At 50.1% G+C, this 13,675-nt stretch overlaps 1 protein-coding gene across 3 annotated transcripts in view; it reads left to right on the plus strand.

Annotated features, from left to right (window-relative positions):
• The window catches only part of PODXL2 (podocalyxin like 2), a 36,981-nt gene that overhangs the window by 931 nt on the left and 22,375 nt on the right, over positions 1 to 13,675 (plus strand). For 2 of the 3 annotated variants that reach the window (XM_064496156.1, XM_064496157.1), the window contains one exon: positions 12,034 to 12,312. In XM_064496156.1, coding sequence (XP_064352226.1) covers positions 12,048 to 12,312 — 265 coding nt within the window. In that variant the 5' untranslated portion in view covers positions 12,034 to 12,047. Of the gene's footprint in view, positions 1 to 6,941; positions 7,050 to 12,033; positions 12,313 to 13,675 lie in introns of those variants that run through there. The other variant, XM_064496155.1, reaches the window with a different exon arrangement.

Here is a 13,675-nt window from a genome sequence, read left to right on the forward strand (position 1 = left end):
GACTTACATTAAAGGCTGTATCACAGGATACAAATGAAGAGTCCAGGCACAGGAGCTGCTGCCCCGGAGCTTGGGAGGGTGTGGTGTCCCCTGGCCTGGGAACTCTCAGAGCCCTTACTGGGGCTCCATGTGCAGGTGCGATGATCAGATCACTGGTGGTCGATGATTAGGTTAGCCCTGCCTCTCCCAAGGTCAGGGGCAGGGGTTCTGACCCTCTAATCATATGGTTTGTTCCCCTGGCAACCAGGCCCCATCCTTAGGGGTTCCCAGAATTCACCTCTTTAACATAAACTCCGGAGTGGTTGAAAGGGGCTTGTTACGAATAACAAAAGACACTCTTCACCTGTATTCCTGCAGAGCTGTTCCTGGAACCGAGGTGAAACCCCAATATGACAACAAAAGTGCTTCTATCAAATGGCTTTTACCACGTAGGAAATGACAAGGGTTAGGAGCTCCTGCCAGGCGGTTGCTGGGGTGCTTTGGGGATGGACCAAAATATGTATTTCTCATTCCAACAGTGTCACGTGGACCTCATGAGGCCTTGAGTCAGACTGCAGGAGACTCACACGGTCCCGCCTGTTTTACAGGGAGACCCTGTCTGGCCACAGGGAATTGTACTGAGTGGGGGGCCGGGTGTAGCCTCGAGACGGCAGTGGTCTGGACCGGGGGGATGGGGGCAGTGAACATACTTTGTCTTGTGAATCTCACGCTGAGTAGGAAGTGGTGGGAGCCGAGAAGAAACCAGGGGTGATAACCAGGCTCTGGCTGGAGATCCAGGTTGAGGTTAGAGGAGAAGCCGGAGCTTCATCTTAGACTTGTTGCCAGGAAGTGCCTGGTGGGCAGACGCACACCCAGGTAGAAATGGGGACTCTGCAGGCAGGACGAGTCAGGACTTCAGAGTAGAGTTCTGGGCACGAGCCGTGATCGTCCGACAGCAGCCCCGGGGGGCTGGGGTAATCGCCCGCAGAGCGCAGAAAGCAGTGGTCACCGCAGGAAGCGTGAACACCCATCGTTCAACCAGCAGAGGGTACTTAGGGGTGGGCACATGCTGGGTGAAAAACTAGGGGAGGATGTTCCTGGGAGCCAGGAGAAGGAAAGCTGTCTGGAAGGTCAAGGTCACTTGGGGCCAAGGTAGCTGAAGGCTCAGGTGTGGTGACAAACCTGTCTGCCGTGTCATGTTTCACCAAATGTAAGATGCCATCTGTTGTAAGAAGCTGTTATTTTAGGTGCTGCTGAGACAGAAATGCTGACGTTTAGAATGACTAGATGCCATCAGCTGTAAAACATCCCAGTTCAGAGATGCCATTTTAAATGTGTGTCTTAAGTTGAAATGTGGTGTTTGTGGTAACATGGAGGTTGATGGTGACCTTGGTGAGCGTTTTCAACGCCGGGTGAGTAGAACTTGGAGTAAGGAGGTAGAAGTTGTCTGTGTGAAAACTTGAGAAGTCTGGTTCTGAAGGGGAGCAGTGAGATGGGACAGCTGGCAAAGTACACAGACTCCCGGGAAGGCTTTTCCCTCAGTGAATTTTAGGATTGAGCAATTAAAGTTCTTCTCCATTCAGTATGAGTTCATTAGTGGAGTAATCTGAAAGATGATTGTGAGTGGAAAATAAGGTGCCAGAAGACGTGGTATCACACAGGTGGAATGTGTAAGTTCACTGCTACTACTTACTGTTTACATGTGTGCATGTTAAAGACAACAGAGAACGTGCTCGGGGACCTTGTGTTACTGTAAATAATGGGTTTATTGGGTTCAGTTAAATAGCATATGATTTAAAATGTGCAATTCAATGGTTTTAGCACATTCAGAGTTGTGCAGCCGTCATCACAATCAATTTTAGGACATAGTTATCACCTCCCCCCAAACCCATGCCCATTAACATGGCCGCCCTTCCCTCTCCTGCCCCAGCCCTGCCCCATCCCTGGCAACCGCAGATGTGCTTCTGCCTCCAGAGGTTTGCCTGTTCTGGACATTTCATATACATGGAGTCATACGATATATGGTGTTTTGTGAGGGGCCTCCTTCACTTAGCACAATGCTTTTCAGGGTTCATTCACGTTGTAGCATATGGCAGTACTTTGTTTTAATCACTGAGTAACGTTCCATTTTATGGATGTGTGACATCTTATCCACTCATCAGTTGATGAGCCTTTAGGCTCTTTCCAGCTTTTGACTATTGTGAAGAATGCTGCTCTGAATGTTCCTGTAACAGGTTTTTACGTGGACACGTGTTTTCTGCTCTCTTGGCTGTGACCTCGGAGTGGGACACTGGGTCGCGTGGTGACTGCGTCGAACCTGTGGAGGAACCACCAGGCTGTCTCCCAAAGCAGCTGCACCATCCTGCATTCCCATCACCAGTGCCTGAGGGTTCTGACTACATCCTGTAGAAAATGCCTTTTTGATTTTAACCATCTTGAGAGTGCCTGTGAAGTGGTTTCTCTTCCTGATTTTGATTTGCATTTCCCTGATGGCTAATGAGGCGAAATGTCTTTTCATGTGCTTGTTGGCCATTTGTGTATCTTTTTTGCAGAAATGTCTGTTTAGGCTTTTGCCCATGTTAAGCCTTTTTATTGAGTTATGAGGTCTTTATATATTCTAGACATAAGTCCTTTATCAGATTTATGATTTCCAAATATTTTTCCCCATTTTGTGGTTTGTCTTCACTTCCTTAATGATGTCTTTTGAAGCACAAAAATTCTTCATTTTTTTGATCTCCAATTTGTAAATCTTCTACAGCTTGTGCTTTTGGTATTATCTCAGAAACCACTGCCTAATTCAAGGTCATGAAGATACACTCTTATGTTTCCTTCTAGTAGTTTTATAGTTTTATCTCTTACATGTAGGTCTCTGATCCATTTGGAGTTAATTTTGTATACGGTGTGAGGTAGGAGGTCTAACTTCTTTCTCCTACATGTGGACATCCAGTTGTCCCAGAACCATTTGTTGAAGAGGCTGTTCTTTCTTCATTGAATTGCCTTGGCATCTGACAATCATATGACCATAAATAGAAGAGTTTAGTTTTGAACTCTCAGTTTTACCAAGGATATGTTTATCTCTGTGCTGGTGCCAACTTTGTTTTTCTTTGTCAAGGTGATTTCACCTATTCAGTGGACCCCCTTGAATGTCCATGTGAATTCTGGAATCAGCTTATCAGTTTCTGCAAAGAAGCCAGCAGGAATTTTGATGAGGATTGCACTGAATCTGTAGATCAGTTTGGGGGTTACTATTTTAACAATTTTAAGTCTTCTGATCCATGAAAATGGAATGTCCATTCACTCATGTAGGTTTTCTTTAATGTCTTTTAACAATGTTTGTAGTTTTCAGAGTAAATTCTTTATTTTATCAGATTTATTCCTATGTATTGTATGCTGTTGATGGTATTGCAAATGAAATTTTCTTAAATCATTGCAACTTGTATGTTTCCTATTTTTGCTATAGCAAAGTACTACAAACTCAGTGGCTTAACATAACACATTTATTACCTTACAGTTTTCAAGGTCAGAAGTCTGAAATGGGTCTCACTGAGCTAAAATCAGAATGTCAGCAGGGTTCTAGGTGAAAATTCACCTAATCGCCCTTTCCGGCTTCTAGAGGCACCTGTGTTCCTTGGCTCAGGGCCCCTTTCTCCACTTTCAACGCCAGAAATCACGTCTCTCTGAGCTTTGCTTCCCTCGTTGTGCCTTCTCCCTCTTTCAGCTCTAAGAACCCTTGTGAATACCTTGGGCTATCTTGGACAAGCAGGACCACCTCCCGGCACATGGCCCTAGCGTAATCACACCTGCGTAGCCCCTTGCTCCATCTGAGGTCATGTATTCTCAGGTTTTGGAGATCAGGAGCATCTCTGGGCGGCCATGATTCTGCTTGCCACACAATGTATAGAAACGCATTTGCTTTGTATACATTGACCTTATGTCCTGCTACCTTGCGGGACTTATTTATCAGTTCTCATAGTTTGTTAGTGGATGAAAACTTAGGGTATTCTATGTACAAGGTTATGTCATCTGTGAATGGGGATGGTTTACTTTTTCCTTTCCACTCTGGATGACCTTTAGTTCATTTTCTTGCCTGCTTATCTGGCTAGTACCTGCATCCAGTATTGAATAGAAGTGGCAAGAGTGGACATCCTTACTTGTCCCTGACCTTGGGGGAAGGTTTTCGGTCTTTCACCTCAAATCGAGCATGATGTTAGCAGTAGGGTTTTTGTAGATGCCCGTTATTGGGCTGAGGAAGGGTCCCTCCTATTCCTAGTTTTTAGAGTGTTTTTATCATGAAAGGGCATTGAATTGTGTCAGATGCTTTTTCTGGATATACTGAGATGATAATACGGGGTTTGGCCTTATATTAATATGGTGTATTATATTAATTGATTTTCAGATGTTAACTTTGCATTCCTGGATAAATCTCACTTGGCTATGGTGTAAAATTCTTTTTATATGTTGCTGGATTTGGTTTGCTGATACTTTTGTAGAGCATTTTTTAAAATCTATATTCATTAGAGATACTGGTCTGTAATTTTTTTCCTTGTAATATCTGTGTCTGGTTTTGGTGTCAGGGTAACACTGGCCTCATATAATGAGTTGGGGCGTGTTGCTTGCTCCTTTGATTTTGGGAGGTTCATGAAGCATCGGGGTTTTCCTGTTACTGTTTGGTGTCACGTTTGTGCAGTTGTGTGTCTCAGTCACTTCCTTCGCGCCCCTCATGCTTGGTCAGTATATGGCCTATGTTACTGCCCACTATGTAAAGTGGCTTTAAATGGTTAGATCTGGCATCTCAGTCTAACCGGTATGTGCTGTGTGAAATACGGATCTAACTTTATATTTTCAAATATAACTGACACAACACTGTTTATTGAGTGAATATTCTCCACTTTTTTGAAAAGCTTCCTTTATAATACATTTTCTTGGTACAGGGGTCTGTTTGTGACCTGTTTCATTGTTTATACATCTGTTCCAGATTTAATACCACACTATTTTAATTTCTGTATGTGTTTTGATCAAAATTTCCTTGGCTATTGAATATTTCATCTTTAAGATGAAATTTTAAATCAGCTTGTCAAATTCCACAAGACATTCTACTAGGGTTTTTGTTGGCATTGTATTGAATTTGTTCATTACTCTGGGAAGAACTGACATTTTTACCATACTGACTCTTCCCATCCAGTGACAAGACACATTTCCTCCCTTGTTCTGTTGTTATTTGAAACTTCAGCATTTTCTTCATTTAGGTTTCATCTGTTTGGCTTATTCCTGGCTTTCAGTAGTTGTTGTGAACGGGATCTTTTTTCTTAATATATTTTCTAGCAGGTTATTGATGATACACAAAAAGGGTATTGATTTCTGTATGCTATCTTGTATCCAGAAGTCTTGTTGCAATCTTACTAGTTTTCAATTAGTCTGTCAGTTGATTATCTTGAATGTTTTAGGTACGCTTGCAAATAATTAGTTTTACCAAATTTTTCTCCCAGATTTTTCTCCCATTTCCTTTATCATGCCTTATTGCATTGTCTCTTACTATTTGTGGTGGTGATGATTGTCCTTCCTTTGTTCTTTACTTAAATGGGAATGCTTCTAATGTTTCTTCTTTAAGTATGATGATTGGGAGATACTGTTTATTGAATTAAGGACATTTCCTTCCCTTCTATTTCTTTGCTTCTAAAGTTTTTGTTTGCCCCTTTTTATCGTAATTAGAGGCTAAGTTTCATTGCATGCCTTTTTGGGGGGGGGGCATCTCCTGAGATTAAAAAAAAAAGAGAACCCTCTCACCCAATGCAGAGAACTGGGTGAGTGGCTTTTTCTATTACCCTAGGGTAAGCCCTACTTAATCATGATTTATTAACTCAACTTGCTCATATTTCTTTATGAAAATTGCATCTGTGTTCGGTAAATTGGCTCAGGGTTTTTTCTATTTGTAGTATTCTTTGTTGTTTTGGTACCAGGGTTATACTAACTTCATAAAGTGAATTGGGAAGCTTTCTGACTTTGCTTTGGAAGAATTTATTTATTCAAGGTTTGACAGAATACGCTCACTCCAAAGGGGACTCAAGTCTTTTTTAAGAGTAGATTTTTACTATCTTTTTATTTTTCCCTCATTGTTTGCTTTTCTACTTGAGTCAACTCCAGTAACTGTGTTTTCCTTAAAAGTATCCAACTAGATTTTAAATTGTAGTTTTGCTCATAATTTTAAAATCTTACTTGCAGTTTTGTTCCCTTTTCCCTTACTAATGGTATTGACCTGTGTCTTCTTTTCTTGATGCTAAAGGTTTGGCTGCTTTATTCATCTTTTTCAGGTTTTTTAGCAATCGGTGCTACTGGGTTTCTCTTATTTCCGCAGTAGGAATTTGCGATTCTCGCGAGTGCGCGCCCGTGTGCAAGCCTCTTGACCTGAGTGCGTGATTCCCGTGCTTCCGGTGCTCGCTTTCTCCTAACACGCGGGCTTGGGGCTGTCAGGGGCCCCCTGGGACGCACTCGGTTCTCACACCGACCTTCACTTCCAGGTAAACTAACGTTTACATTGCGAGTCAGTCTAACACCCGAGTTACTCCGAGGCCTGCGCTTTGGGCCGTGGATTCCTGGTATTTAAGTCAGCTGTGAGCACCACGCGGGCGGAGCGGGCGAAGGGGATGAACAAGCTGAGGAGCCGCGCGGGGACGAGGCGCGGAGGCGCGGGCGCGGGGACACGGGGCGGCCCCGTGCAGCCTCGCGAGGACTCCACGCCCCGCCCCCCGCGGTCCGGGCGCGAGGTCTGAGGTGCGAGGCGCGAGGCGCCGGGAGGCGCGGCCCCGCCCCCGGCCTCCACGGTGCTGGTTGGCCGGTGGGCGGAGGGGCGGGGACCCGCCCGCGGCACGCGGCCGGGCGGGGCCGGGCGAGTGACGGCCGCGCGGGCCAATGGGCGTGCGCGCGCCGCCGCCCCTCCCCACGCCCGCGCGGCCCTGACGCCCGGGTGGCTGCGGAGGGGCGACGCTGCACCATGGGCCGGCTGCTGAGGGCCGCGCGGCCGCCGCTGCTGCCGCCGCTGCTGCTGCCGCTGCTGCTGCTGCTGCTGGCCGGGGGTGAGCGGGCGGCGGCGGGCGGGCGCGCGCTGGACAGCTCCGCGCCAACAAAGGGCCGCGCGGCGGCGGCGGGCGCTGCGGGTCGGGGGCGGGGCGGGCGGTCGCACGCGCTCCGGGCGCTGCCGAGGGCGCGGGGCCGGGGCGCAGGGCGCGGACACGCGGGGCGGGCGGGGTCCGCGTGCACCGGGGCCGGGCGGGCGTGTCGGGGTGCGTGTCCTGGCGACAAAGGGCGGTGCGGGGACGTGAGCGGTGACAGACGCGGGGGGCGGGGGGCGCGGGCCCGCACGCAGGTGTGCGGAGGCGACGGCAGGTGGGAGCGCGCGAGGAGCCCAGGCGTGCGGCTCCTGCGGACGGAGCAGCCGTGCAGCGCGGGCCGCACGAGGACGTGGCCTGGCGGCCGGGCGAGCCCTAGCGGGGCGGGTCGAGATTCGGGGGCGGGGCGCTTGAGGGCGTGTGCGCCAGCCTGTGTGCACCTGTGTGCGTGTGTGTGCACGCGTGTGCGGGTGGCCGTGTGCGCGGGACTCGGCCTGGGGCAGTTCCTGTGCGGTCAGCCTGCAGAGGCGCGGGCCTGTCACCCATGTGTGAGTGGAGGTGTCCGCCTGGGTGGGGGGGGCAGGCTCTGCTGGATGGTGGTCCTTCCCTGGGTCCCTCACCCTGAGCTTGTCCCGCACTCAGCTCTGCCAGGGGACTGTCCTCCGCTGTCAGTCCAGGGATGGGTCAGGACCGAGTGGTGTGCACAGGGAATGGCGTCAGTTTGACTCAGACGGACACCCTCACCTCTGTTCTTGCGTGCCTTAAGTCCTCTCTGGAAGAAGGCGACTTCCTCTGCTATTTCTTTGTGTGACAGCCACCCAAGAACTGGCCAGCAGGGTGTGTCAGGACCCATGCCCAACTGTTACCACTGACCCTCACCTGGCTGTCCGGGATTACTGTGGGCAGCATCACTCCGGCTACTCCTCCCGCCTCCTCCCTCCCATGCACTCTCCCCACAATGCCCATTATGGCCCCTGTGCTTGGGTGACGTGTCCAGCCATATGTGGTGCGGACACCCTGCAGGGACGCTTCACCATTTCTCAGACACACACGAGTGTGGTGTGGTGGCAGTGCGAGACCATTCTGTTGAGCGACACGGCAGGGTGGGCCGAGCCAGGTGCTCAGGGCAGCTCCTGAATGGGTGTCTGTCCAGGGCTTCAGGCGCTCTGGACTTCAGAGCTGCTGGTTCGGTGAAGGGAGGGTGAGATACGGTGGACATCAGAGAAGGATGTTGGGGTCAGGAGCAGATCGCAGGGGAGGGGACCCTTGGGCATTACAGAGACCTTTCTTCATCCCCTCAGATATAAACCTGCTTTGTTCACCTCTTTATCTGAGTTTGTGTGGGTCAGATTTTCAGTTCTTTGAGGCTGATCCCTGATTCCTTTTCATATGCCTTCTTTTTCTCCTCTGTTGGGAATGACGAACTAACAGGAAATTATAGGTGCTAGATGAAAAAACTCAGAGTGTAATTCTGAAATTTAAAATCAGATGGTGTCTCAATTAAGGAAGATTAATTATTAAGGGCAAAAGTAATTATACACAGAATGTTAGGTCTCAGCTACTAGTTTGGTGGGCACCTTTGAAAATAAGTAACCTCGCGTGATTACCTAAATAATTACCCACTGCCGAAACTTGAAAATACCAAGGTCTATGTAAAGAAAAAATCATCGTCATCAGGAAAAATAACTTCAAGAAAATGGCAGTGTTTACTGCAGAAGGAGAGAAAAACCAGGTTTCCTTTTTCACACCCAGCTTTTCAGCAAGATTATCAGAATCTGCTAATTCCTATCAGACTGTTAGGAAAGATGGACAAGGAGGGACTGTGACTTCTCCACAGGTGGCAGGTGGAGGAGACAGGCTGAGGCGAGACCCCCCATCTTCTAAGTCGTGGGGGTGGGAGGGAGCAGACCTAGTGGAGGCATCAGTCCGCAGTCCTCTGCACAGGGAGCGTCACCCACTAGGAAGCCTTTCCTCCCCAGAGGCAGGGAACCAGCAGGCCTGCTGGCCTGGCTCTTCTCACAGGAGCAGGCGGTTTCCTCGTGGGCTGTCCTGGACAGCCTGACCAAGGCAGCGATGGCAGTGACTCCCTGCCTCCACACCTCAGTTCAGCTCTGAAAGAGCTCTCAGGTTTTGAGCCTCTGGTGGTTTTGTGGAGGGTAAAGTTCCAAGAACTCATCAGTTGACTTTATTCCTGGACTGCATGAATTTTTCCAGTTCATTTGTTCGTAGTATTTGTTTCCCCCAACACTGGGGATTCCATTCTGCAAAGGAGAGCTGTTACATCAGCTGGTGACTTGTATAAAACTTGCACTTCATTTTCCAAGCAGCAGTAATTTCCCCAAGGGCTGAGGCTGTCTTGTGTTCATCTTTGTGTGTCCACAGAGGGCCTGGCCCAGTAGGTGGCACAGAATAGGAGCTCGGGGGCGACCATATTCTTCTGAGCAGAGCAAGCCTAATGCAGGCGCGACCTCCAGCGGGACGCTGCACCTGCCTGCAACCAGAGTCAATCTCACTGCCATCGTATCTGATGGGCACTGTTACGTGATTCTGATTAGCTTTTAAAAAGTTAGAAAATAACTCTCCCGTGAGTCCAGTTGATAGATGAAGTGTTTCCAAACACAGGGTCCGTGCGAAAATACAAACGAAGGGGATTCTTGGTGAAAACACAGGGAGCCGCTTTACTGACTGGAGGTCTTCTGCAGGAGGAGGAGAGACTCCCACAGCCGGGGCCGCTGTACGATTTGGGTGTTCTGTGGGGACCCCGAGTGCAGGCTAGAGGGGACGGATGTCCTTTAGTCTTCAGCGCTGGCCCCTTTCCTTGCTCCTTAAACCCCATGAGGTATCTGCTGCCTTGGATAGTCTTTCCTTACATGTCCTTTAGAAGAAGGGGACGTAAAGGGTAGCTTTCCAGTCTTTCTTCATGGAGCATCTGCAAGACCTTCTTGTGGGGAGACACCAGCTAATCATAGTGCTTCTCTTAGCTAGTTATTTGGCCTTAATTTCATGAGGCCTCAGTTATTTCATCTGTAAAACGGAAGGGTATTTATTAATTTATTCATTCATTTATCCAAACACCTACTGAGCTCCTGTTATGTTTCAGAGACTGCCGAGGCACCAGAATGACAAGGGTCGGGACACACCAACCACGTGCCCACTGTTCTGTGCGAGGCTGTAGGATGATCTGTTATGGCTCAGTGATTTGTCCAGAAGGCTGTGGTGTTGGGAGGGCGCCCATCCTGGACTAGTGGCCGGGGCGGTTCTCAGAGCTGAGGCTGGAAGCAGGAGCGGGTCGGGCAGGGGGCGGGGGGGGGTGGACTGTAGGCCTGACCGGCTTCTGCTTAAAGGCCCTGATGCTGTTCGTGTCTCTCCCCAGCAGTCCTAGCTCTTCCCTCAAAGTCACGTGGACAGCTCTGATCATTACTGTTCACATCAGCCTTTAGTTTTAATGTATTTGAAGATCCTGACCATTGTTGCTCTTGAACGTTCTCTTTTTCTGGCCAAGAACGTCTGGTTCTCTGTTCTTTATAAAGGATAATGACATATTTGTAGACTACAGCCTGCTCTTTGTAGCGTGGTTTGTACCCGCGGTGTGGAGCTGACCTGCCTCGGCCCTGCCCCTGTGAGGCCCGCGGGCGTTCTCGGCTTGCTCTGCAGAGAGGACAGTAAGGCGCCGGGTGCAGACGCTTCCCGGAGCCACGCAGCGCGGGGAGCTGGAGCGCACGGCGGTCTCCTGGCACTGCGTGCTCTCCCAGGCTCGTCCTCCCATGTCTGCTCTCCAGACCTGCCTGTCCTCTTCCGCACACTTGTTAGTTGTTGGTTAAGCCCCTCTCCCTGAACCTGGACCACTTCCCTCATGACTGGATGCCGTGTCCGTGGTCCTGTGTTGTCCGGCTGGTGCGTGGCGTACAGAGACCCCGTCCACTCTGGCTGCAGGCTTGGTGCCTGGTGGACTTGTTTCTGAATCTGACACCCTTGTCTTCCTCAGAGACTGGGCGTTGTGCTGGCCCGGCCCAGCTTGTGGCTCACTACTTGGCGAGGTGGTTGTAAAGAAAATTCAGATGGTGCTTACAGAGCACTCGGCACATGGCACCAGTAATGTCACCTCTTATTTTTATTATTAACATCTCTAGGAATTTCCGTGACCTGCTGTCACGCCACATCACGGTGCGCTCTGGGCTAGAGGGGGCAGTAACACCTGTATTACTGAATGTTAGTTTTAGAAAAGAAAATACGGGGGTCATTTCATTCACCTTACTCATTTTTTGGTTGAGGAGACTGAGACCCAGAGGTTTTAAGCAACTTTCTGAAAGACATATAGCAAGTTAGTCATACTTGTGTAATTAGTGATTATGTTGTGAAACTGGCAAACGGGGCTATTTCCTCTTCTTGATGGGTAAGAGTGAGAGAGCAGGAAAAACGATGCCCTTTAATTTACTGTTTTTGTTTGTTTTGTGAACTGGGAGAGAGGGATCCAGGGCTCCAAACAGACCTGCTGTTACCGACCCTGGATGAGTTTGACCTGTGACCTCACCCAGTCTTTTAAAGACTGTATTGCTCATCACATTCTTAACACAGTTTTGGAGAATGTTCAGGCTGGAATAGGAGCCTGGGGAACAGTGTCCACACAAGGTCCTTGGAAGTGGGGCCCCTCCTCCACTGCCCTCTGTGCCCCCAACACAGCGCGGTGGGGGTGGGGACTTGGGACACGTTCCTGAGTGAACAGACGCCCCTGGATGCTGATGCAGTCAGCGCCCCCACCCCGCCTCCCCTTTGTCCCCACCACAAGGCGGGCTCAGCAGTGCAGCTCCTTTTGCAGCCCCCAGGGGTGGGAGTGTCCCGCACCCCCACCCTCGCCCTGGATTCTCAGTTGTTGGAGGCGTTATTGGTGTCTTAACCCTGTGCGAGGCTTTCCACTCCGGCCTCTTGTGACCATCAGCTTTCGTGTCTGCAGGGGCATCCCTGGGCATGTGTGCAGCCGGGTCCGATGAGCCCAGCCCCGAGGGCCTCACCTCTACCTCCCTGCTGGACCTCCTGCTGCCCACCGGCCTGGAGCCACTGGACTCCGAGGAGCCCAGCGAGGCCATGGGACTGGGGGCTGGCCTGGGAGCCCCCGGCTCGGGCTTCCCCAGCGAAGAGAGCGAGGAGTCCCGCATCCTGCAGCCGCCACAGTACTTCTGGGAAGAGGAGGAGGAGCTGAATGACTCTAGTCTGGACCTGGGACCCACGGCAGGTAGGGCTCCCCTCCTGAGACATGCGCCGACAGGCCGTGAGGAGGCCTGGCCCCATGCCCGGCAGCCACATCCTTGCTCGCATCCCGTCCCGTCTCCCCACCCGCTTTCCCCTGGGGCTTCCACCTGAACCTCAAAGCCAAGTCCCTGGGCTCTGAGGGGCTCAGTGGCCCAGGAGGTCCTATTGATTTTTGTTTAGTGGCCGTATTCTGTGCTCCCCTAATTCAGTATAATGCTTATAGCCTGTGAGATATGGAATATTACCCCATTCTATACATGAGAAAACCAAGGCTCGGAGAGGTGAAAGCGTTTGAGGTCATACAACCGCTGAGGTGCTCAGTCCTGACTGAAGCCTGCGTCTGTCCACAGTCTAGGGTTTTGGTGGTGTTTTCTCCGTGCTGTGCTGTCTGTTGAAGGTTCCCAGGGGTCAGCAGATCCACGTCCCTCCTTGGGTCTCTGAGCCCCAGGAGGCAGTCTGCTGCCCTTCCCTCCGTCACACACCAGGCTGGGGGTCCGGGTTCACACAGCCGCGCCGGGCTGACCCCAGATGCAGCGCAAGCTCGTGGGGCTTCCCACTTCGCACAGCAGCCGTGCGGCGTGCTTTTCAAGTGTCGGGGGTGGGGGACGGAATTTAGCCCTAGTTTTTCTTTTTTAAATATGTAATATTTTGGATTTATGTTCAATTACAAAACAAGTACAAAAATAATTATGTGGAAATTGTAGAAAATACAGCAAATCCAGAAACAGTACAAAGAAGAAAATAAAAGCCGCCCGTGATCTCACAACTGTGAGATAATAGCTACTTCGGGACACATCCTTCTAGTCACTTTTATGTGCAAAATTGGAATCATTTTCTCAGTGAAGATGTTTCTTAAATTTATTTCCACTACTAGCTGTTCTTTTACAGCCTGGTTTCAGTGACTACGTTGTATTTCATCACCTGGACCGTCCTTCTCGGTATGAAACGGTTCCCCATTGTTGAACGTTTAGTTTCCAGTTGTAATGGTGCCACACGTACCCTTATATGTTTTTGTGCTTTTCTGATTGTTTCTTTGGGATAAATTTCTAGAGTAAAATTGCTAGGTCTGAAGATGTGTCAACCAGCATCCCACCCAGAAACAGAAGGCACAAACTAAGATCATCTGGGAGGGTTTATTTACGGATGGCGATGGATTCACAAAGTATGGGCAGAGGATGGGCAAACCACAGAGGAGTCCAGGGCTGGTGGCCACGGGCGCTCAGGTCCCCTGCACCCGAAGGGACAAAGAAGGGGATCGGGGGAAGGAGCCTGCGAGGACAGGGGGGCAGGGAGCAGGTGGTCCTGATGTGAAAATGAGGTGACTGGGAAGAGGCAGGAGTGTAGAC

Source organism: Camelus dromedarius, chromosome 17, assembly GCF_036321535.1.
Source record: "Camelus dromedarius isolate mCamDro1 chromosome 17, mCamDro1.pat, whole genome shotgun sequence".
NCBI classification, from domain to species: domain Eukaryota; kingdom Metazoa; phylum Chordata; class Mammalia; order Artiodactyla; family Camelidae; genus Camelus; species Camelus dromedarius.